The sequence below is a fragment of the Zea mays genome, chromosome 1 (assembly GCF_902167145.1).
Source record: "Zea mays cultivar B73 chromosome 1, Zm-B73-REFERENCE-NAM-5.0, whole genome shotgun sequence".
Taxonomy (NCBI): Eukaryota; Viridiplantae; Streptophyta; class Magnoliopsida; order Poales; family Poaceae; genus Zea; species Zea mays.
The window spans coordinates 232,331,593-232,356,152 of record NC_050096.1 but is presented as its reverse complement, the minus strand read 5'-3'; the positions used below and the strand labels follow the sequence as shown (position 1 = coordinate 232,356,152).

At 43.7% G+C, this 24,560-nt stretch overlaps 2 protein-coding genes across 4 annotated transcripts; one reads left to right on the top strand and one right to left on the bottom strand.

The window, feature by feature from the left end:
- Positions 1-293: 293 nt before the first annotated feature.
- On the top strand, positions 294-4,010 carry LOC100126941 (uncharacterized). Of its 2 annotated transcripts, none has more exons than XM_023302277.2 (5): positions 294-785; positions 1,317-1,467; positions 1,549-1,615; positions 1,714-1,948; positions 3,403-4,010. In XM_023302277.2, exons 1-5 carry the CDS (start codon positions 721-723, stop codon positions 3,464-3,466), a joined length of 582 nt encoding a protein of 193 aa, XP_023158045.1. In that variant the 5' UTR covers positions 294-720; the 3' UTR covers positions 3,467-4,010. The 2 variants fall into 2 exon arrangements, with proteins under 2 accessions (XP_023158045.1, NP_001306627.1); NM_001319698.1 differs by having other exon boundaries at positions 498-785; positions 3,490-4,009.
- A 1,665-nt stretch (positions 4,011-5,675) lies between these two features.
- On the bottom strand, positions 5,676-7,232 carry LOC103643400 (putative acyl-CoA N-acyltransferases (NAT) family protein). 2 transcript variants are annotated; one of them, XR_560992.4, is made up of 3 exons: positions 6,856-7,232; positions 6,355-6,750; positions 5,676-6,113 (listed from the first exon to the last, which is right to left on the bottom strand). XR_560992.4 is itself a non-coding variant. In XM_008666573.4 (2 exons), exons 1-2 carry the CDS (start codon positions 7,121-7,123, stop codon positions 6,530-6,532), a joined length of 489 nt encoding a protein of 162 aa, XP_008664795.1. In that variant the 5' UTR covers positions 7,124-7,232; the 3' UTR covers positions 5,696-6,529. The 2 variants fall into 2 exon arrangements, 1 of the variants encoding a protein (XP_008664795.1); XM_008666573.4 differs by having other exon boundaries at positions 5,696-6,750.
- Positions 7,233-24,560: the final 17,328 nt, after the last annotated feature.

Genomic DNA, 24,560 nt, shown 5'->3' with positions numbered 1-24,560 from the left:
ATAATTTTTATATATGTATCCAACTGTTATTAAGCTATCTATTGTTAGTAAGCATTGGCGACTTGCACAACTTATAAATTATTCAGATTTTAAATTTGTAGCTAAAAATTATTCTAAAATTAAAATATTCTATGTGTCTACTTATTTCAGAACGGTTGTTGGGGACAGCCTTGCCGCTTTTGGTGACTTCCGACGTCCGTGTCCGTTGCACGGCTGCTTTCCACGGAAAAAAAAAAGAATACTTTTACCACGGCAGGACACCGGTAAAACAAGAGCTGGGCCGGCAGACGGCCAGGGGCGGGGACAGGTGCCCAGACCCACGGGATTCTCACGCATCCCGAACGCGGCCACGCTCGCCGCGGGCACACGCGGCGCGCTGTGCTCACCCCTGTCTGCCTGCGCGCCCGGCACGCCCGCGCCCACTCACGCCCGGCCCTGCCCCGCGCCCTCATCGTCTCCTCCCGGCCTCCCCTCAAAGCCCACCACCGCTGCCCCCACGCCACCCACCCCACCCCACCCCCGCCCCTACCGCGCGGTGCCCGAGACCCAGAGGCCAGACCCCGGCTACCTTTCTTCACCTCCTTCCCATCGCAATCGCAAGCCCCCGGCTCCGGCGCTCGGCGGTCGGCCAGGTTCGGGAGATCACTTCGTCGCGGCGAGGAGGGAGGGGGTCGCCGTTAGCGCGCGGCACTTGGATGAGAAGGGCAGCGGTGGAGGAGGATGCGGAAGGCGTACAGGGACTCCATCAAGGTGCTCGAAGCTGACATCCAGCACGCCAACACCCTGTAAGCCCAGCTCTCGCCCGCCTCCCTCCTCTCTCCCCGTCCTGATTCCAGCGCCGCCTCACATCCCCTGTCGATTCTGCTCCAGTTCACTAGTACGGGCCCATGTCCTTCTCGTTTCTCTGTCTGCCTCCGTGATCGAGCGGGTGCTTGGGGGTTTCGGTGGGGCTGCGTCGCGCCGTCGCCGACTCCTCGGCCTGCTGCCGGGGTTGCGCAATGCGGCGGCCAGGGAGGGTGATAGATTGACTGACCGAGCGCCGGTTCGCCCCCCTCCATTGGGATCCGTTGTGGTGGTTGCCCTATCCGTTCACGCACGAGTGGCGAAGCGGCAGTAGATCATGTGGGAATCCCATGTGTTTAGGATGTTTAAACAAACCCTGATTCCCATGTGTTTTAGCGTTCTAAATTATATATAATTTTCTGCTTAAGAAGAAAAGGGTACGAGATGAGTCCACTAGTGTGGTCTTTAGGTGAGGGTTGCTTCATCAGCATGTGATCTGCCAAGTGATGCTAGTTGTTTATTTGGATGAGCAGGGCCTCCGAGTTTCCCCGGGACTATGATGGTGCGTGCCTGCAGATGCGGCTGTCGTACAGTCCCGCAGCTCATATATTCCTCTTCCTGGTGCAGTGGACGGACTGCAGCCTCGCAGGGGCTCTTGGTCTGCTGAGAATCCTCATATACAAGGTCTGTTGCGCGTTTGTTGGTGCCGTGCTCACATTGTGGATGTGCCCTGCTGAATCTGTAGCTCATTGAGTCATTGTTCAGGTTTATGTGGATGGCACAACAACCATGTCGACTCATGAGAGGAAATCCAGCATCAAAGAATTCTATGGTAGGAGGGCATGATGTTATTACATCTTTGTCTAACTATGTTATTTTTTTTTTGTGCTGCATTGCTGATCAGAATTACTATATATTCGGCATGAGCAGCTGTGATATTTCCTTCTTTGCTGCAACTGCAAAGGGGGATCACTGATGTCGAGGACAAGAAGCAGAAGGCCGTATGCATGGAGAAGTACAGAAAGAAAGATGAGGATGGACGGGACACCTTATCTGATATTGATGTTGAGAGGGAAGAGGAGTGTGGGATTTGCATGGAGATGAACAGCAAAGTTGTGTTGCCCAACTGCACCCATGCTATGTGTATCAGATGTTACCAGGACTGGTATGTGCATGATTCAGTTTCTGCCCATGTGTTTTCTGTGACTGCATTGAGTGTTATATTCTCAAATCTCAATCACCCTTCTTTTACTGCTGTGCAAGTGCAAACTTCTTGCGTAGACTTATGTTATCATTATCGATTAACAAGCTTTTTAGCTAGATGACTCATCTATATCATTCCTCCACATATCTGTATCATAGCAAGGTATATATCCTGCTAAACATTAGTTGCTGTGAACAGTAGCTACAGATAAGCTTAAACTCATCTTCCTTGTTCTTTCCAGCAACTTATATGCTTGTAAACACGATGGAAGTGGAACCCCTTACCCCTCCGCACACAAGCTCAACAGAACATAGTGCTCTGTGAAACGTATTCATTTACATGCTTTCCCATTGTCTGTATCGTTCTGAAAATGAAGTGATACTAGCTCAACAGAATATAGTGCTCTATGCAACAGATCTGTATTCATTTACATGCTTTCCCATTGTCTGTCATTCTGAAAATGAAGTGATATTAGATCAACAGGACATAGTGCTCTGTGAAACATTGTTCTCATTGATTGCCGTGGGCGGTTGTGTTGCTGTTTTCAGGTGTACATTGTTTTTTTGCCGTGCGGTTGTGTTGTTGTTTTCATGTGTACATTGTACTTTGACCCTTGGGGTCTTTCCTCTCTTTAGAGGATGTTTGGTTTCTAGGGAACTATTTTTTAGTCTCCCCATTTTATTCCATTTTAGTTCATAAATTGCTGAATATGGAAACTAAAATAGAGTTTTAGTTTCTCTATTTGGAAATTTAGGTACTAAAATGGGATAAATGGAGGGACTAAAAATTAGTCCCTAGAAACCAAACACCCCCTTAATACAACAGGCAGATCTCATGCCGGTTCTTTAAAAAAAATAGTGCTCTGTGAAGCAGATCTGTATTCATTTACATGCTTTCCCACTGTCTGTATCATTCTGAAAATGAAGTGGTCGTTGGAAAGTGGCATTGTGATATTCATCTGATTTTGCCAACTACAGTAAGTAGGGTAAATGTGGCGATTCACCACCTGGATTTTTTGAACTATGTTCTGCCATTCCTTCAGTGCAAAGAGGAATCTGACTGGTGTGCCGAGTCAAGTATTGATTTTTCATTTTTGTCCAATCCACGCACATAATCATCCATCTTCTTGTATAGACCGTGCACTATGTTTACGGCCAATTGGTTCTAGGCTATGAAGGCACATTATTCCTTTGTTCACTGCAGCTAACAATTTAGCTCATTAAACTTGTGGCCCTGCCGATCATAATTAATAGTAGCTTTGTATGTTAGCAAGCCCTGATGGTGGGTGTCTGCGATTTATTGATCTTGTGTACTAGGTGTTCCAATAATATTTGTGGTTTGTCTGTGTTCTTTTTGCCAGTGTAACCTTTTCATTCAGCTTAACTTCGACTGAATTTCTGAATGTCTTGTTTCAGGGTTCATTGTATTATATCAGCATTAAGATTGAATGCTGTCTATGTTCCAGATACCATACTTTGACGATAACATTGGTTTTCCTACAGGAGTTCAAGATCGCAGTCCTGCCCATTCTGCCGTGACAACCTGAAGAAGACCTGTCCTAGTGACCTGTGGATCTATGTTGAGGACCAAGATGTGGTCGACATGGAGACGGTGTCGAGCGAGAACCTCAGACGGCTGTTCATGTACATAAGCAAGCTGCCTCTGATTGTCCCAGACGTCATCTTCAGCGTGTATGATTCCCACATCAAATGACTTCCGACGCGACCTTCCCGACGACCTTCAGCCAGTGCCCAGCTCCAGTTAATCTTATGCCCCCATGTCCTCCATTTTCATGCTTTGCTCAAGCTTTTGGAAGTGCCTGAACTGATTTGGAACCGAAAGCCTTCCGGTGGTGCTTTAGAAACTTGTTTAGTGCCTGCATGCATCTTTAATCATATGCAGCCACTCTGTACATATCTGACTTGGCTCAGTTAATAGGGGACTGTGCTTGCCCCAAATGGAGGCAGGGCCGTTTGTGTCTTTCTCATGTTTCCATTAGCGAAGCAACGCAAAGTTCTGGGCATTGGAAGGTTTCTGCTGCAATGTTAGAATGCTCTCTATACTTAATTAGTCTGGATCTACTAGTAATAAGGTATAAAAGTATCAGAATTCTCCAAAAATGTCCAGCAAGCTGAACTACTTGACTCTTGCTGGAGAAATTGTGCGAGTCAAAATTAGAACTGGATTATTAACACATAAAGCATCTAAGCAATTTAAGATAAATAAACAAGGATCCGGTAGGCAAACTGCCCGAGTCGTCGTGCTGGCAAGGGGGGTAGGGTCCGTTTTGTCCTCTGCGCCGGCTCCTGTTTATTTTTGATTGAGCGTCTAAGAAGTGATGAGATGGAGTCTTGATAAATTTTGGACTATCTGCCACTGAGGGTATGGACATACTCGTACTTGTCTCGTTGTCCACGCTAGCTGTCCATATCATCAATCTGTTTAGATGTTGTATCTCACCCTCTCCAATCTTATCCATGCATACACATTGGATAATGATTAACCTAACGGAAGAAAACTATCACTACAAGTTTTTTGTTTCTGCGTGAGTACGTCTTTCTCTTGTATGTTTTTGGAGCCTCCGCTCTTTTCTCTTATTAATAATATATGTAGCTCTCTTGCATATTCGATAAATATATATATATATATATATATATATATATATATATATATATATATATATATATATATATATATATATATATATATATATAGCCGCTGGTCACTCAAGTAAGTCCATATTACCCTCCCTTGTAGGCATACTTAGAGCATCTCCAACAATATCTCAAACTAGTGCCTCAAATTGAAATATGGGGCTCTACACTGGAAAAACTACTCCAACAGTGCCCTATTTCATAAATTTTTGTCAAAAAACTATAGAGCACCCTCTCAAGTGACTCAAATATACTACACCGTAGTGGGCTGCCCTATAATCTAGATTTGGGGCTTTACTGTTGGAGCGAGGTGTTTTGTTGGTGCCCTAAATTCTATAAAATATACTTATTTTCAAATTATAGGGCATTTTTATAGGTCACGTTGTTGGAGATGCTCTTACACCATCACACGATTCCACGAATAGACAGCTTGGATACAATCTAAAGACAAAAATTAATGAGTTCTAACACAATCCGTTGTAGTCTAGCTGGTCAGAATATTCGGCTCTCACCTGAAAGACCGGGTTCTGTTTTTTTTTTTTGTATTCCATGCGTTTTGCACTCCCTGCCTTTTAGTCAGCTGAGTTCAAACAACTGAGTTCAACTCTTGTATTTAAAAACTCCTGTTAACGAAACTTGTTTGAATACTCTTGTATTCACTAATGTAGTAGGATGAATTGAAGTGTAACTTAAACTAATTTACACCTCATCTCACCTCAATACATATGGATCAAGGTGAATACGAGAGTATTCAAATAAGTCCTAAATGTAAATATGTTGTAGAGATGATTCGGTATGGAGGTCGATGCGTTGTTCTGATTAGCGTAGTGAGAACAATAACGAGTCCCACGTTAGAACTGAAATATTTGCTGGACTCAGGACTCTTGTAACCACTGTCGATGTGCTTTTTCACGAACTTTGCGTTATCTACTAGACCTACGTGAATTGAGCTGAAGATTCACCCATGGATAATCCACTCCCGTATTCTATTCTACCCTGTAAGGGCTTGTTCGGTTATTTCTAAAACACATGGATTGGATGAGATTGGAAAAAATTGAGAAGAAGTTTGACTTATTTGAGATTCAAATCCATCCAATCTCGCTCAATCCACATGGATTGAGAGCTAACCGAACAAAGCCTAAATGAGGTGGATAAGACCCCTTTCAAAAAAAAAAGGTGGATAAGAGTTTGAACATGACCACTGGGTAATGAGTACCACCAACGACTTCTTCCTTGACGCAAAGCCTCCCTCTCCGTCCGTCCCGAGCAATCTTCCTGTGAGCTGACCCGCCGTCGCCGCCGCCGGCCTTGCATAGGCACTGCCCGCTGGGTGTTCTCCGAGACTCCAGCGCATCGGCCTTCCGATGGGCCAGGCACACTTGCGGGATTGGTTTGCTCCCTCCTGCTGTGAATCAGCATTGCCTAAGGGGTACTTGAATCGATGCTGAATCAGATTGGGCTTTCGATTTTCTCTGTGTCAGTGGCGTTAGCCAGCTACTATCAGTAAACATCTCTTAGTTACCATAAGGTCAAAATTGTCCACCAAATTCTTGCCGAGCTACCTTGACAATGGAGGAGGAACTGATGTGGCAGCATCTATGAACTGAATTACTACCATACAGCCAAAGTGATATCCTAACTACAGTTGCAGTTACTGAAACCTTATGCTCATATAATACGGAAACATTATTTTCAGAATCCAGCGGGAATTACCTTGGTGGTATGAAAACTTTCTAGCAGATCGTTCTTACAGCTTCGAATCATCCACCCTGCTCGGCTGTTGGCTGTATCCTACTCACGAGGTATTGTATCACCAGACCAGACCAGCTACAAGCCGGCAGCAGCTGCCGGAACACATGGGCTGGTTTTCTCGTCCTCGACGGTTCTACTACAGATCCAAGAACATCCGGTAGGCGTCCCTGTGAGGCGCGTAGTAGCCCTCGACGGTGGTGTCGACCTGGAACCCGGCCTTGCGGTACAGCGCCACGGCAGCCGTCCTCGTGGGGTCGACGTGGAGGGAGAGCCGCTGGACCTTCCGCCGCCGGCACCGCTCCACTGCGCCCGCCAGCAGCGCCTCGCCGTGGCCCTGCCGCCTGCAGTTCTCCTTCACTGAAACCAAAAGTTTGCAGTTTCGGGGGCACGGATCCGGTCATTCCGCCGCATAACCTTAACATAACCCAGGGAGAGAGAGGGGGATCGCGACGTGTGTCTCACCGGCGAGCTTGGTGATGGTGGCGCAGAGGGATGTGTTGCAGGTGTACATGGCATACCCGATGACCTCCCCCTCGTCGGCGCTGGACGTCTTGTAGATCAGCCCGGAGTTCCGCCGCTTTAGCTCGTCGTGCAGGGACCGCGCCAGCGATTCGTGCTTCGGAAAGATCCTCCGCTCTAGACGCACGATGTCCTCGACAACGCTGACGGCTCGATCGTGCGACGGGTCCAGCTCGAGTATCGGCGGTGGCGCCGCCTCCGCCGCCGCCATAACAGACGAGGGTCTGGATTCGGGCGTCAAGCCATCTTCGGTGCTTGTCTTGGGTGCATGTGCGTCTCGCTACGGTTAAACTTTTTTTCAGATTTTAATATTTTAATAATGCCAATAATGTATATCTTTAAATATATTATAAAAAGATTTAAAGATTTATCTAATTATATGTTATAACAATTAATATCTATACGATAAATAAAACATTTTTAAGCATAATCATACACATATTCAAACTATTGTACATTACTCATATGGTCACTAAAAACACCATTTTACACCGATGTTTTTAAAGTATAGTTTGAATAAAAATATAAGTATGAATAATTTGTTGAAGATAGTCTCTGACGGTCATTATAAGCACATAAGTCTATTCTCCTCTCCCTCACATAGGACATGAAAACAACTAAGCCTCTATTAGTGTACTATTACCCACATGGGTCGTGGGAAACCATCCAAGAACAACACGATAGTAAACCGTCCAACATAATAGAAAGCCACGTGTAACGTAACACTTACACATAGTACCACATCGGCTGAAAGAGGACAAACCACCAAGCTAGCTATAAAAAAGGGGTTGGACTATTTTCGGACTCGTATCTCTCTATCTTTTGGCTAAGACAAAGTGTGATATTTATTCTTCTCTATTTAATATTTGATATTACATTTGTTTTTGATGGGTATGAAATATGATTGTGCGTCGTCGCAATGCGTAGTCATTGTACTAATTTTTATATATTTGGCTCAAATTAGAATAATTGACTCTTTCAAAATTAAGAACGATAATTATTTTAAGATGAAGTGAATATAATAAATAACTTCCTATGTTTCACATCGTGTCATATATCTACTCCTTTAATGCAGCACTTTAGTGCGTCCTCCACTCCTCCCCCATGTTGAAGCCTTCTGTGTGTCTTTAAAACCGCTTTGCATCGTTCGCGTCATCCATCCGGCTTAGGAGCTCCACCGAACTCGGCAACCAACGCCCACTCGCCATGCTCTGCCACCACGAGCGTGCCATCCATGTCAAAGTCGTAGCCACCAAGCCCTTCTCCTCCTTCCCCTCCTTCGCGCGTCGTTTGCTCTGCAGGGGCGAACGTACGTGCTTGAAAGTTCCCCATAAAAATCTCTTCGATGTCGGTCCAGTTTTGAATGCAGCCGGGCCTCAAGTTTTCCAACCATGCCCACGCTGAGTCTGCTAGGTACAGGGGGAGATTGCGGATTATGAAGTCATCATGATTCGTTCCTCTTGCATGGCATGCTAGCCAATAATCCCCAGCCATAAACTGGGGTTCGATTCTCTCGAATATTTCACGATATTGATGGGTGCCCTGTATCTTGTGGCACTGGTGCTTGAAGGATACGATGGCTTAATACCCAAGGCCCCGGCGGTGGTGGGCTTAGGCTCTAGCTCCCATCGGGGTCCAAACAGCCTCTATGGCATTGTTTGTACCGACTGGAGTTGAAAGTCGCATAGAGGGGGGTGAATAGGCGTAATCTGAAATTTACAACTTTAAATACACACTACAAGTCGGGGTTAACGTTAGAACTTAAATCAAGTCCGAGAGAGAGAGGGAAAACAAATCAAATGGAAATCAAGCGAATGAACATGGTGATTTGTTTTACCGAGGTTCGGTTCTAAAAAACCTACTCCCTATTGAGGTGGTCACAAAGACTGGGTCTCTTTCAACCCTTTCCCTCTCTCAAACGGTCACTTAGACCGAGTGAGCTTTCTCCTTAATCACATGGGTCACTTAGACCCTGCAAGGACCACCACATACTTAGGTGTCTCTTGCTTTGATTACAAGTCACTTGGGAACAAGAATGAGGAAGGAAGAAAGCGATCCAAGCAACAAGAGCGCAAATGAACACGAACACACTCTCTCTCAAGTCACTAGGTGGTTGGAATGAATTTGAGACTTAGAGAGGCTTTGATCTTTTGATTTGTGTCTATGACTGAATGCACTAGCTCTTGTATTGAATGAAAACTTCAAAAGACTTGGATGCTTGGGGTTGTGGTGGTTGGGGGTATTTATTGCCCTCAACCACCAAGAAGCTGTTGGGGAAGGCTGCTGGCGATGGATGCACCAGACACTCCGGTGCGCCGCCACGTCACCCAACCGTTAGGGTCTGGAGCCTGGTCAACCGTTGGAGGTCTTGTCCTCTTGCGGCACCGGACAGTCCGGTGCCACACCGGACAAGTCATGTTCACTGTCCAGTGCACCTCTGACTCTGCGGCTCTGACTCTGCGCGCACTGTTCCTCTGTCAGCCCCTTTTGCAATCGACCGTTACGCGAGTTAGCCATTGCTCCGGTGGCACACCGGACAGTCCGGTGAATTATAGCGGAGTGCGCCTACGAAAAACCCGAGAGTGGTTGGTTGGACTCAGTACGGTCCTAGTGCACCGGACACTGTCCGGTGGCACACCGGACAGTCCTGTGCGCCAGGCCACAACACACTTGGTTTATTTTGCTCCTTTGAATTGAATCCCTAACTTGAACATTTATTGGTTTGTGTTGAACCTTTGTGCACCTGTAGAACATGTATTCTAGAGCAAACTAGTTGGGCATTCAACCACCAAAATTAATTGTGGGAAACGGTTAACCCTATTTCCCTTTCAATCTCCCCCTTTTTGGTGATTGATGCCAACACAAACCAAAGCAAATATATAAAGTGCAGAAATGAACTAGTTTGCATAAGGTAAGTGCATAGGTTACTTGGAATTTAACTAATTGATTATCTCACTAGATATGAATGGATTGCTTTTCTTTCCTTTAATAGTTTGGACCACATTTACATCACTTGTTTTGTTTTTGCAATTTTTTTGGAAAATCTTTTCAAAGTCTTTTGCAAATAGTCAAAGGTATATGAATAAGATTGCAAGAAGCATTTTCATGATTTGAAATTTCTCCCCCTGTATCAAATGCTTTTCCTTTGACTAAATAAAACTCCCCCGGAATGAATTTCTCCTCTTAGATACCAATGAAAAATATCAATTAAAGCTTTATTTTGAAAATTTTGAAATTGGTGGTGCGGTCCTTTTGCTTTGGGCTTAATACTTTCTCCCCTTTGGCATTAATCGCAAAAAACGGAGACGTTGAGAGCCCTTATATTTTCTCTCCCATAGGTACAAGTAAATAAGAGTGAAATATTATACCAATTTGGAGTGAGCGAAGTAGCGACGAAGGATAAATTATACCGTTAGAGTGGAGTGGAAGCCTTGTCTTCGTCACATACTCCATTTCCCTTTCAATTTACGACTTAGTATGGAAATATACTTGAAAACACATTAGTCATAGCCTTGGTACATAAGAAATATGTATATGTACCAAATGAAAGAGATATGATCAAAGGTATATTAATAAGCTATGTGTACACTGTTTCAATCAAAGTTCCGAGAATCAAGTATATTTAACTCATTCCTAAGTTTGCTAAAGATTTTCTCATCTAGTGGCTTGGTAAAAATATCGGCTAATTGATTCTTGGTGTTTACATAAGCTATTTCGATATCCCCCCTTTGTTGGTGATCTCTCAAAAAGTGATACCGAATGTATATGTGCTTAGTGCGGCTGTGTTCAACGAGATTATCCGCCATGCGGATAGCACTCTCATTGTCACATAAGAGAGAGACTTTGTTCAATTTGTAGCCATAGTTCCTGAGGGTTTGCCTCATCCAAAATAATTGCGCACAACAATGGCCTGCGATAATGTATTCGGCTTCGGCGGTAGAAAGAGTTACGGAGTTTTGTTTCTTTGAAGCCCATGACACCAGGGATCTTCCCAGAAACTGACAAGCCCCTGATGTGCTCTTCCTATCAATTTTACACCCTGCCCAATCGTCATCGGAATATCCTATTAAATCAAAAGTGGATCCCTTGGGGAACCAAAGCCCAAACTTAGGAGTGTAAAGTAAGTATCTCATGATTCTCTTCACGGCCCTAAGGTGAACTTCCTTAGGATCAGCCTGGAATCTTGCACACATGCATACGGAAAGCATAATATCCGGTCGAGATGCACATAAGTAGAGTAAAGATCCTATCATCGACCGGTATACCTTTTGATCTACGGATTTACCTACCCTATCGAGGTCGAGATGCCCATTGGTTCCCATGGGTGTCTTGATGGGTTTGCCATCCTTCATCCCAAACTTCTTAAGTATGTCTTGAATGTACTTTGTTTGACTGATGAAGGTGCCATCTTGGAGTTGCTTGATCTAAAATCCTAGGAAATACTTCAACTCCCCCATAATCGACATCTCGAATTTCTGTATCATGATCCTACTAAACTCTTCACAAGTTGATTTGTTAGTAGACCCAAATATAATATCATCAACATAAATTTGGCATACGAACAAATCTTTTGCAACAGTTTTAGTAAAGAGAGTAGGATCGGCTTTACCGACTTTGAAGCCATTAGTGATAAGAAAATCTCGCAGGCATTCATACCATGATCTTGGGGCTTGCTTGAGCCCATAAAGCGCCTTTGAGAGTTTATAAACATAGTTAGGATACTCACTATCTTCAAAGCCGGGAGGTTGCTCAACATAGACCTCTTCCTTGATTGGTCCATTGAGGAAGGCACTTTTCACGTCCATTTGATAAAACCTAAAGCCATGGTAAGTAGCATATGCAAGTAATATACAAATTGACTCAAGCCTAGCTACGGGTGCATAAGTTTCATCAAAATCCAAACCTTCGACTTGTGAATAACCCTTGGCCACAAGTCGGGCTTTGTTCCTTGTTACCACACCATGCTCATCTTGGTTGTTGCGGAATACCCATTTGGTACCTACAACATTTTGATTAGGACGTGGAACTAAATGCCATACCTCATTCCTCGTGAAGTTGTTGAGCTCCTCTTGCATTGCCAGCACCCAGTCCGGATCTCTTAGTGCATCCTCCACCCTGTATGGCTCAATAGAGGATACAAAAGAGTAATGTTCATAGAAATGAGCAACTCGAGATCTAGTGGTTACCCCCTTATGGATATCACCAAGGATGGAGTTGACGGGGTGATCTCGTTGTATTGCTTGGTGGATTCTTGGGTGTGGCGGTCTTTGACCCTGTATCTCTTGATCATCTTCCTTGTCTTCATTAACTTCATCTCCCCCTTGATCATTGTCCTCCTCTTGAGGTGGCTCATCCTCCTGATCTTCATCATCTTGAGCTTGTTCCTCATCTTGAGTTGGTAGAGATGCTTGCATGGAAGATGACGGTTGTTCTTATGCTTGTGTGGGCTCTTCGGTTTCCTTAGGACACACATCCCCAATGGACATGTTCCTTAGCGCGACACACAGAGCCTCTTTATCATCTAGCTCATCAAGATCAACTTGCTCCACTTGGGAGCCATTAGTCTCATCAAACACAATGTTACAAGAAACCTCGACTGATCCATTGGATTTGTTGAAGACTCTATATGCCCTTGTGTTTGAGTCATAACGAAGTAAAAAACCTTCTACAGCCTTAGGAGCAAATTTATATTTTCTTCCTCTTTTAATAAGAATAAACATTTGCTACCAAAGACTCTAAAATATGAAACATTGGACTATTTACCGGTGAGGAGTTCGTATGATGTCTTCTTGAGGATTCGGTGAAGGTATAGTCGGTTGATGGAGTAGCAGGCGATGTTAATCGCCTCAGCCCAAAACCGGTCCGGTGTCTTGTACTCTTCAAGCATGGTTCTTGCCATGTCCAGTAGAGTTCTATTCTTCCTCTCCACTACACCATTTTGTTGAGGTGTGTAGGGAGAAGAGAATTCATGCTTGATGCCCTTATCCTCAAGAAAGCCTTCAATTTGTGAATTCTTGAACTCTGTCCCATTATCGCTTCTTATCTTTTTGATCCTTAATCCGAACTCGTTTTGAGCTCGTCTTAAGTATCCCTTTAGGGTCTCTTGGGTTTGTGATTTTTCCTACAAAAAGAATACCCAAGTGAAGCGAGAATAGTCATCCACAATAACTAGACAGTACTTACTCCCGCCGATGCTTATGTAGGCTAACGGGCCGAATAAATCCATGTGGAGTAGCTCGAGCGGCCTGTCGGTTGTCATGATGTTCTTGTGGGGATGGTGAGCACCAACTTGCTTTCTTACTTGAAATGCGCTACAAACCCTGTCTTTCTCAAAATGAACATTTGTTAGTCCCAAAATGTGTTCTCCCTTTAGAAGCTTGTGAAGATTCTTCATCCCAACATGGGCTAGTCGGCGATGCCAGAGCCAACCCATATTAGTCTTAGCAATTAAACAAGTTTGAATTTAGCTGTGTTCTCATTAAAATCAACTAAATATAGCTGACCCTCTAACACTCCCTTAAATGCTATTGAATCATCGCTTCTTCTAAAGACAGTGACACCTATATCAGTAAAAAGACAGTTGTAGCCCATTTTACATAATTGAGAAACATAAAGCAAGTTGTAATCTAAAGAATCTATAATAAAAACATTGGAAATAGAGTGATCAGGTGATATAGCAATTTTACCAAGTCCTTTGACCAAACCTTGATTTTCATCCCCAAATGTGATAGCTCGTTGGGGATCTTCGTTTTTCTCGTAGGAGGAGAACATTCTCTTCTCCCCTATCATATGGTTTGTGTACCCGCTATCGATTATCCAACTTGAACCACCGGATGCATAAACCTACAAAACAATTTTAGGCCTTGTTCTTAGGTACCCAAACAGTCTTGGGTCCTTTGACGTTAGAAACAAGCACCTTGGGTACCCAAACACAAGTTTGGAGCTCTTTTGTTTGCCCCCAACATATTTGGCAACTACTTTGCCTGATTTGTTAGTAAGCACATATGAAGCATCAAAAGTTTTAAATGAAATGTTATGTTCATTTGATGCAGCATGAGTTTTCTTTTTAGGCAATTTAACATGAGTTGATTGCCTAGAGCTAGAAGCCTCATTTTTATACATAAATGCATGATGAGAAACACTGTGAGGTTTTCTAGCATGAATTCTCCTAATTTTGTGCTCAGGATAATTAGTAGGATATAAAATGTAACCCTCATTATCCTGAACCATGGGAGCTTTGCCCTTAACAAAATTAGACAATCTTTTAGGGGCATTTAGCTTGACATTGCTTCCCTATTGGAAACCAATGTCATCCTTAATGCCAGAGCGTCTCCCATTATAGAGCATGCTTCTAGCAAATTTAAAATTTTCATTTTCAAGTTCACGCTCATTAATTTTAACACTTAATTTAGCTATGTTATCATTTTGTTGTTTAATCATAGCAAGATGACCATCAATAGCTTCTACATTAACATCTCTACATCTAGTACAAACAGTAGATGTAGATGGTTTGCAAACACTCAATTTCTCAATCTTAGCATTTAAATTATTATTCTCAATTCTAAGACTAGAAATTGTATTATTGCAAACATTCAATTCATCAATCTTAGCATTTAAAATGGCATTCTCGTTTCTAAGATTGGAAATAGAATCATTGCAAACATTTAAATCTTTAACCTTAGAAATTAAGGTAGCATTTTCATTCCTAAGGATAGAAATAGAATCATGACAAATCCTAAGCTTCTTAGTTAAGTTTTCACATTTTTCTACTTCCTAAGCATAAGCATTTTTCAATTTAACATGTTTCTTGTTTTCTTTAATAAGGAAGTCCTCTTGGCTATCCAAGAGTTCATCCTTCTCATGAATGGCTTCTATTAATTCATTTAATTTTTCTTTTTGTTCCATGCTAAGGTTGGCAAAAAAAAGTAAGTAAATCATCTTCGTCTTCACTAGAGCTACCCTCATCACTATATGTTGTATATTTGGGGTGGCTCTAGATTGTACCTTCTTTTTCTTGCCGTCCTTGGCCACGAAACATTTGTGGCCGACGTTGGGGAAGAGGAGGCCCTTGTTGATAGTGATGTTGGCGGCGTCCTCATCGGAGGAGGAGTCGGTGGAGCTCTCATCGTAGTCACATTCCCGATACACGTGGGCATCACTGCCCTTCTTCTTGTAGTACCTCTTCTTCTTCTTCTTCCCCTTCTTGTCGTCGTCCCTGTCACTTTCACTAGACATTGGACATTTAGCAATAAAATGACCGGGCTTACCACATTTGTAGCACACCCTTTTGGAGCGGAGTTTGTAGTCCTTACCCCTCCTATGCTTGAGGATTTGGCAGAAGCTCTTGATGATGAGCGTCATTTCCTCGTTGTCAAGCTTGGAGGCGTCGATGGTGTAAGGAAAATGGACCCCAGGCCATTTGGCTTAATAGATTTTGGTGTTTGATGATTAACACAACCTGTGAACTAATGTATTTTCCAAGTGTTTGTGTGTTGTAGTCCACAGGATGCAAAGTGGATTGGACTGAGGCTCTGAGGATGCAACACCTCAAAGAAGACATTATAATACCAATATAAGACATTACAAAGTCATATTGAAGACAATTTATATATGCTAAGAGTCCAACACATCAAGAAGTAGAAGTGAGATACAAAGATGCAAAACAAAAGTGAACTTGACAAAGTTGAGAGGAAGGGCTGATTGAATTGGAAGTGTTTCACAAAATCAAATCTACTCAAACTGACATGGCTTCAACTCTGGGATGTAGAGAATTTTATAAGCTTTCCAAAAAGTCCAAGATCATCAAAATCGGAGTTCGGAGCTAAAAGTTATGCCCACAATACGAACTCGGAATTGCTGAAAAAACAAGAGCAGCATATGGGATGTCCGGTGCACACCGGACTGTCCGGTGTGCCAAATTTGCTCAAACTGGTATGGCTTCAACTCTGGGATGTAGAGAATTTCATAAGCTTTCCAAAAAGTACAAGATCATCGAAATCGGAGTTCGGAGCTAAAAGTTACGGCCAAAATACGACAAGCGGACATGGGCTGTCCGGTGCACACCGGACCGTCCGGTGCGCCATGTCCGGTGCGCCATCTTCGGAAGCTCAAACGGCTACTTTTAACGGCTAGTACACGTGGGATGTCCGGTGCACCACCGGACAGTCCGGTGCACCTGTCCGGTGCGCCGCAGAAAGCTGCAGAACTGCTTTCCAACGGCTATATTTGAGTTGGGGCATATATATACTTCACCCAACCGGCCATTTGGAGGTGTGGGAGCCCAAGCAACATACCAAGGCATATTGTAGACATTTCCAAGTGCTCAAACACCCAAGTGCTTAATAGAATTACTCAGTGATTAGCGTAGGTGCTTTGCGAAGTGCTTAGGTTAGTTAGACCGCATTAGCGCTTGCTCTAGGCGAATCCTAGTTAGTTGAGTGAGTTTAGACAAACACACAACCTCTCGGCTCTTGCGTGGGCCGTTGTAATTGTACCGAGTGGGGCGAGAGTCTTGCGAGACCGTGACAACCGTGTTTGTGTCACGGCCGCCACCGTGTACCGGAGGGAACGAGGCCCGCGGCGTTTCGGCCGGAAGCTCGATAGTGGAGACGGCGGGGAGCGTCCGAGAGGAGCCGGAAGCGGAGCACCACTTGCGCGTGGAGAAGGCCCACGGCTCTCTACGGAGTTACTCGACCGAGGTGCTTGGCCCTCGCATGGGCTTCCCTTTGCGTAGGGGCACCAATGAGGATTAGTCGGGACCTTGCGCGGTTCCGGATACCTCAATAAAAATACCGGCGTCATCCACGAGAGTTTGCTTCTCTACTTTCCTCTTTAAGTTTCCGCATTTATATTAAGCATTTAAGTTTCAATCTTGTATTCATGCTTATATAGTGTAGATTGAAACTTAGCCATTGCGGTAGAGATAGCAACACTTAGACAAAACCTAGTTTGCACATTCTAGTTTGATTATTTGCATAGGTTTTGCTCTAAAGATTTATTTGTGGCCTAGTTTAGCGAAAGTTTTAGAAGTCCTAATTCACCCCCCTCTTAGGCGTCACCCGTTTCCTACAGATGGGAAGCCTACTTAATGTAGACTCCTCTTTCTTCTCTTCCGTCGCTTTAAATGCGACGGGTTGCACCTCGGGTGTGGAGGTGGCACCTTGCTCCAAGTTGACGATGTGTTTGGAGTCTTTGATCATTAGCTCAAAGCTCACAAACTTCCCTATCACTTCCTCGGGAGACATTAATTTGTATCTAGGATCCCCACGAATTAATTGCACTTGAGTAGGATTGCGAAAAATGTAACACCCCTGGTGTTACTATCACTAAAACTTGAGCATAACATCATAAGCATTGGCATATCATGTGTTTGTCACACCTAGAGTGCATTCACTAGGCAAAAATTTCAAACAAAGTTGTATTGATGGGACATGTCATGAGTGAAACCTAGGGTACAGAACTTAACCCTAAACTAGGCTTAAAAGAGTAAACAAAGTCTAAATAAGAGAAAACTTCAAACCTATTAGTAATGATCATAAAATGTCACCATGGATGGACTTAAGTGGCATCCAAACTCTAGTGATGCCAGAAACCCTAAATAGACCCCTGGAAAACCCTGGACTGAAACTCTAGGGGGTTATCTATAAAAATATGCACACTTTGGACCTAAGTGCAAAAACCATGGAGTTAGGGTATCTTAAGTCATATAGTTCACATGTTTGAAGATTTGCAAAATAAACCATGAGTTTTGGGCTTATTTGCAAAAAGGCCACCCTAGTGTTCCCATGGTCAAGTCTGAAAACAGTTGAACAAGGCTGACTTTGGAGTCCTGCATCTCAGGATTCTTGAAGTTTTTTTCTCAAAGTCAATATAGTAAAGTTGTAGAATTACTATAGGAGAACAACTTTGCTATAGGGATTAAGCCTTGGTGCATGAAAAATTTTGAGAAAATTTGATCCAAAGTCGGGCTGTCAGGTTACCTTAAGTCTGAACTTTCAGTGACAGTGAGATTGGATGAGCTTAGGGCTCGATTTTGAGTAAGATCCTATGACTTTTTGTGGGTGCACAATGTAACAAAATTAAAGCTGGTTAATTAAGCTTCAACTTTGATACAGGGTGATGGTTGGGTCACCACATAAAATATGGAGCAAATTGCCCCCAAACATGCTCTGTCAAGCGCTTCAAACAGAGATTCCAATGGTACAGTAGACTGAACGAAATCGCAGGTGCAGTGCACCTTGCCGCCAGCGATCCCTGCGCCTGGATTCACGCCGGCGAAGTGATTTGTGCTCACCGAAGCCCGGATAACGTCTCGCGGTGAAAAGATCTCCACCACGGATGAGCTTAAGACACTGTTTCGTCTGGCCGCCATGTCCGCTCTGCCCCGATCGCTTTGAATCAACCCTCGCCGGAATTAGACACCTCGCGGTCTTGTGCCACATGCCTCGGCACTTTAAACACGTTGCAGTGAGTCGCGTCATGCATGTCCGGTGATCGCCGGTGAGTCCGCCACAGTGAAAGCCACTAATCGCTCGCACCAGTGCAACTCTCCTCTGGCCGCCACCGCGCCATTCCAAATTCATGCGCCACCACCCTAGAGCCTATAAATTGAGCGTGCCTTCGGGTCCTTAAGTTAGTCAAGCACCCAAGCCACCAAGCCGTGCCTCCAATTGCTCACCAGAGCTCGCCAATTTTAGATTTCCCCCAAATCAGCCAAAATACCGTCGCGTGAACACCTCGCCGTGGCCACCCTTCTGCAGGTCAGTTCAAGCTTTCTTAATTGGTGTTCTAGCTTTCTTAATGTCCCCTGAATCTCACCGACCCATTCGATTGAACTAGACCGCCTTAAATTGCCTAGAACACCTTGGATTATCCTCGGTTTCCGTCGTCGTCGTGAGCAGGCGTGCTCCGGTCCGGATCAATGAAATTAGGTGAGGGATTAGTGTTGGAGAGGGTTGAATTAAGTGACAAACAAAGGAGAAGTCTAGCCGGTGCATTTTCCGGCCGGTATGGGCTCGCCGGAGTCGCTGCTCCGCCGCCCACGGTCGAGGATCTCGGGTTGTAAAGAAACAGAAAGGGGAGGGGCTTTGCGCAGATGTCAGTGAGACAGAGAAACAATAGAGAGGATTCTTTACTAGTATTTCAAATGACCAGAGACCCTTGTGCAAAATGGATACCGCGGGCGCGCGCGGGCGCGTTTCGCCTGTCTTGGGCTGGCTCGGGCTTAGATTGAGCCCGTTACTATTCATACTTTCTCTTTTTCTTTTTCTACTAGACTTAGAGAATTTCTAGAAAATTGCAGAAAAATGCTAAAATGCAAGACCAATTTTGCTAAGTTCCTAATTTTTCATAGTATTTAATAAAAATAGTTTCATGATTTTTAGTCCAAATAGGAAATTATAGAGTATTTAATATAGCCAAAACCCATACTTCTGGAATTTTAGAGAGTAATTAATAATCCCAAAATTCACCAAACTTTTTAGATAGGATTTAAATATTATTTAGAAGCCTTGGGTAAAATTTGGTTTGATTTGGACCATGTTTGGTACCTAGAACCCAAAATCCTAGTCTCGTGCCCTATGAACTTCACTATAGACTCTAAAAACCCTAGTTTCTTGGAGATCCATGAAGGAAAATTATATTCAAGACTTAAGATAATATACTTTTGTTATCTTTACACTTTCATGAGCATTACATGAGCATTCATGATTATATATGGCTATATATAGAAAACGAAGAAGATACAGAAGTTGAAGAAGCGAGGACTACACCACCCCCACCTGAAGAACCTCAGGCAGGAAACTGCTTTTACTTTGATATCTGTGGAGCAGAGCCTGACTCACCTATCACACAAGGCAAGCCCCGGTGCATTTGCCACCTCCTTGCTATTTTGAAATCTTTCTCACTTACTTGATGCATTAGGTGATAGGAGTTGTGTGCTAAACTAGTTGCTGCATTTTCTTCCTTGGATTTGATTACTTCTCCTTAATCCCCTGTTTTACAAAAAAGGTTTTTCTTATGCTTAGCCTTACTCTAGAAAATCAAAATGTTTTGTTTTAACAAAAGATGATGCTTCAAAGTGGGTGGGATGTTTTCAAAAATAAAACTTGATGGTGGATCCATCATGGCCATGATGGGTTCAACATCGGAAAAGATGTACCTCTGTCAGGTACCAAACTTTGGGTTTGAAATGATAAAGCTGAGACCGGGCGGGTGACTTGCACGAGAAGAGAGTCTCGGTGTAGTGTCTCCGTCTGAGTCGATTAAGGACCTTCTCGATGTAGGCTTGATGATCGAGGACCTTCTAACTGGTCACATGCCTCATCATGGGTAAGCTTTGCCTCAGGCAGACTAATACCAGAATAAGATAACACGCAATGGGAGTGGAGAGATGGCGAGAGTATCGTGTACCCTCCGTGGCAAGAGGCTGGACGGTGGTGTATTTGTGCTCTCGGTTGGCGTGAACCTGATCTGGTCTTAAGAACCTCGGTGGCGAGTTGACATATGCAAGGGTTAAGTGCTACATATGTCGTGTGATTGGAGATCCTCAGCTGAGTATTAATCGATTCGGATCGCCGTTACTTCTCGGACATGAAGACTTGGTCACTGCCCTACACGTAGCATTCCAGTGAATAAGAAGGTGTTGGGGACTTGTTCTCAAATGCTATGAATCAAGAACAAGGCAACATACAATATTAAATATTAAAGCCCTTCGTCCTTCGAAACATTATTTCCCCCTTGGGCATAATGAATTTCGGACGAAGGTTATGAAGGTTATACCTTCATAATCGTAATAAAAGACAAGAAAAGATTTATGTATAAAATACGGAAAAATAACATGACTATTTTAAACATTGTTATTGATTTATTTCTATTCATTTTTCTTATATAAATGATGACAAATTATAAATGTACCTTCGGCTTGAAGGAAAGTGAGGGTACAAGCGTGATGCCAATGCCAAGTCAGCGTGAACAGTACAGGAATACTGTTCATCTATTTATAGGCACGGGACGCAGCCCGTATAAAATTACATTAATGCCCTTTACTTTTATCATTAACTCTATAATAATTCTTCGAGGGCTGATTTGGCTTTTCATCTTTAAGTCGGTTTCCCCTTTCTGCTGTCATGCCGAAGCTCCTCTGCACATAGCTTCGTGATCGTTTCATCCTTTGTCATGATCGTCTTCCATTCCAGTCAAGCTTCGTCTTGACCATGCTTCTGTATATCCACAACCTGATTCCGAAGATACCTGCTTGCATATTTAGAAAACATTATCAAATCACGTTTTTGAGGACCTTCGGAAGCCGAAGGCCCCCAACAGTAGCCCCTCGCAATATTAATTTGCTGTAATGATAAATTCATATTGCGATATGGACGAAGGCCTTAAGCCGAAGGTCCGAAAAAACACCTTCTCTTTGCTAGAATAGCAACAGTCTTTGACAAGCGGGGCCCTCCAGTTTCAACGCTCTGGGCGTATAAATAAGAGCTCATCCCGAGTTTATTTGGTACGCTCTCTTGCCAACTACTTTTACTCACCCAACTTTTAGCCTACACGCAACAACACTTGCTTGGCCTTTTAGTTTTTAAAGCTTCGGTTTAGAGATCACTTTCTCAGCGTTTGCAAGGATGTCCGAAGATAAGAAAGTTGTTGGTGATTCGAAGCTAAGTCTTTCTGAGGAGATGCATCTGGGTTTTCTTCAATCAATGTCGAAGACTAATACAGAGAAGATCACTAAAGAAATTTTGGAGGGTTTATCTGAAGATACTGGTGACAGTGACAGCTATGATGTGGATAGTGGTGGTGAAGACTCCGAAGATCGACCTTGGCGACCAAGCCATGCGGTTTTTGGCAAATCAAGTATTAAAGAAAATCATCTTGTCAACATGATGGGCATATATTTCTGGGACTTGTCCGTTGTGAGGGCTGATGAAGGAGAGAAGACTTGTCCAACTCCTGAGAAAAATGAAGTCGTGGTATTCCGAAGCTTCTTGAAAGCTGGACTACGATTTCCCTTAAGCAGCTTTGTTGTAGAGGTGCTGAAGATATTTGAAATCTACCTTCACCAACTTACCCCCGAAGCAATCATAAGGATGAATATCTTCATGTGGGCCGCGAGAAGCCAAGGCTTGGAACCTGATGCGAAAAGCTTCTGCAACATACATGAATTGTTGTACGAAACAAAACCCTGGGGTAAGGAACAATATCACAACAATTTTGGCTGCTACAGCTTCGGCTCCCGGTCTGGGTCAAGCTGCCCCGTGCCGACTTTTCGAAAGAGGTGGCCTGGCGACTGGATGACGGAATGGTTTTACGTGAAGAATGACTTGAAATCACGAGAAGATATAAAGAAAATCATTATGCGTCCCATCTGGCAACGCTTCGGCCTGCGGAGGCCAAAGGTGGAAATGAATGAAGCAGCCGAAGAGTGCCAGAGAGCCTTCGACGTTGTTTGCTCTTTTATCGGGACGAGGGATTTGGTCCAAGAACACATTGCCTTCAGAGTATGGCCACTTGTGGAAAAATGGGAAATACCGTAGGAGACCATTAAAGAGACTGACGAAGGTGGACTAGTCAGACTGAAATACACATTTAAGTTCGGAGATAAATTCGTTGAGCCAGATGATGACTGGCTAAAAAGCATTGAAACTGTAAGTGATGAACTGCTTGGGGTATATTCAAAGGCTGAAGATACTGCATTGTCAGCAGCTTTCGGAGGCCGAAAGAAGAAGAGGCTGAACCGAGTATTTGACGCAATTGGGTTCGTCTACCCCGACTACCATTATCCAGTGCGGGGTCAAAAAAGAAAGAATACTTCCTCTACGAAGGAGACTACTTCAGCTGCTCCTAGTGAGCCGATGCCGAAGAGGAAAAGGGTAAAGGTTCTCACACACCGGCCACATTATATTGAACTGGCCACAGTGCCTGAGTTCGCCGGTGAGACCTCTTTGGCCACCGAAGCTAAAGAATCAGCTCTGCCGCCAGAAATCAAAGAGTTGGCCGAAGTGCCAGCAACAGAAAAGATGGAAGGACCAAGGACTGAAGAAGCAAAAACATCAGAAGTTTTAAGTCCTTCAGCAAAGATTGAGACAGGAAAAAGCCAGAAGGGTCCAACAGTGACCCCGAAAAGAAAAAGGATGGTTAATGTGTTAGATGTTTTGGAGACAATTAAATCTTCAAGCATAACTCCAAAGAAAACTGTTGAAATTTCTGAAGTGTCTACTGAAGCCTTTGCTGCTGAAGCTTCGAAGCAACAACTTGAAGCTGAAGCTGGTCCTTCAGAGCCCACCAAGGAACAACCTTTGGAAACCGAAGAAACAAAGGTTACAAAGGCAGCCGAAAAAATGTCAGAGCCAATTTTGGTTGGAGAAATTGACACTGCCGCCCCCGAAGCACCTTCCACCATACGCGATTACATTGTGCGACATGCTTCGGGGAAGAAATTATCTGAAGAAGAGATTTATGAAGCTAATCACTATGCCAGAGAATTGAAATATCCGAAGGGGGCACTAGTGTTCAATGGGACAGACGAAGATGACTTCCTATACTGCCTCCCTGACAATAAAGAATTATCTGTCTGCCGGGAGATGGCTAGAAGCATGGGGTTTCCGAAGCTTGAAGCTGGACTCTACGCTATGACGAAGGACGATCTTGCAGATAGCCTTGCATATAATAGTCTGAAGGTGTGAAAACTGTATATTTGGAAATTTACAATTTTTGAATCATTCTTTTATTCTTATAGTAATTCTTTTTTCATATAGGGTTTAATACTAAGCAACGCTTTGAGAGCGCAAAAGAATGCTGAAGATGAAAGTTACAATATCGCTTTCAACAACCTACGAGCAGAGGTTATCAAGCTGAGGAACGAAGCTTTGGAAAAAGATAAAATTCTGCTTACACTAGTGGATAAAATAAAGGAAGACAAAGCTACCTCTAAGGCTCAAGCTGAAGCCCAAAAACGCGAAATTCAGGATCTTCAGAAACAACTGGCCAGGGCTAAAGAAGAACGCATACTAGAAGAAACAAAACGAGAACTTAGTGATCAATGGGCAAATCATTTGGAAGTAAATGTTGAAGAGCTTCGTGCTTCCAAGAAAAGATACTATGATAAATCCATAGAGTGTGTTAAGATGATAAAATCCAGCTTCGCCAGCGTCGGCGCGTTCTCTAGCGAAGAGAATTTCACAAGGGGAAATCCAGAAGGCCCTATTGAATGGATCAGTCATGACGCTGAGGCCTTCGAAGAAATCTTGAATAGCCACGGAGACATATGCGCTTTTTCAGGCGCCAGGGGGATTGCTACGGTGTTGGAAAGAAAAGGCTGTAATCATGTGAAATCTTTAGCGCAAACCGAAACCGCCTTGTCCTCCGAAGACATAAAGGACCCCTCGGCCGAATCAAGCCTGGTTGGAGGAAAAATTTTCACCGATATTTGGGACAATGGTGGCCGAGAAATGGCTCAAGAGATCATTCAAAAAAGCGAAAAAGGCATCCATGATGCTAGGAAAATAGCAGAGGCTGCTGAGAAAAGCGCAGAGCCCGAAGGGCAAATAGGTATTAACTAGTGGTTTTTATTTTGTTGTAATTTTTGATTCCAGACTTTGTTCGCGGTTTGTAATAGTAATATAGCCGTATCTTCTCCTCCCTCA

Bases quoted from the DNA above. Each gene is read 5' to 3' on its own strand.
- LOC103643400 (XM_008666573.4), bottom strand. From the start codon at position 7,123: ATGGCGGCGGCGGAGGCGGCGCCACCGCCGATACTCGAGCTGGACCCG. The intron at 6,751-6,855 runs GTGAGACACACG...TTTTGGTTTCAG, and splicing joins CACCATCACCAAGCTCGCCG to TGAAGGAGAACTGCAGGCGG.
- LOC100126941 (NM_001319698.1), top strand. From the start codon at position 721: ATGCGGAAGGCGTACAGGGACTCCATCAAGGTGCTCGAAGCTGACATC. The intron at 1,616-1,713 runs GTAGGAGGGCAT...CGGCATGAGCAG, and splicing joins CAGCATCAAAGAATTCTATG to CTGTGATATTTCCTTCTTTG. The intron at 1,949-3,489 runs GTATGTGCATGA...GTTTTCCTACAG, and splicing joins ATCAGATGTTACCAGGACTG to GAGTTCAAGATCGCAGTCCT.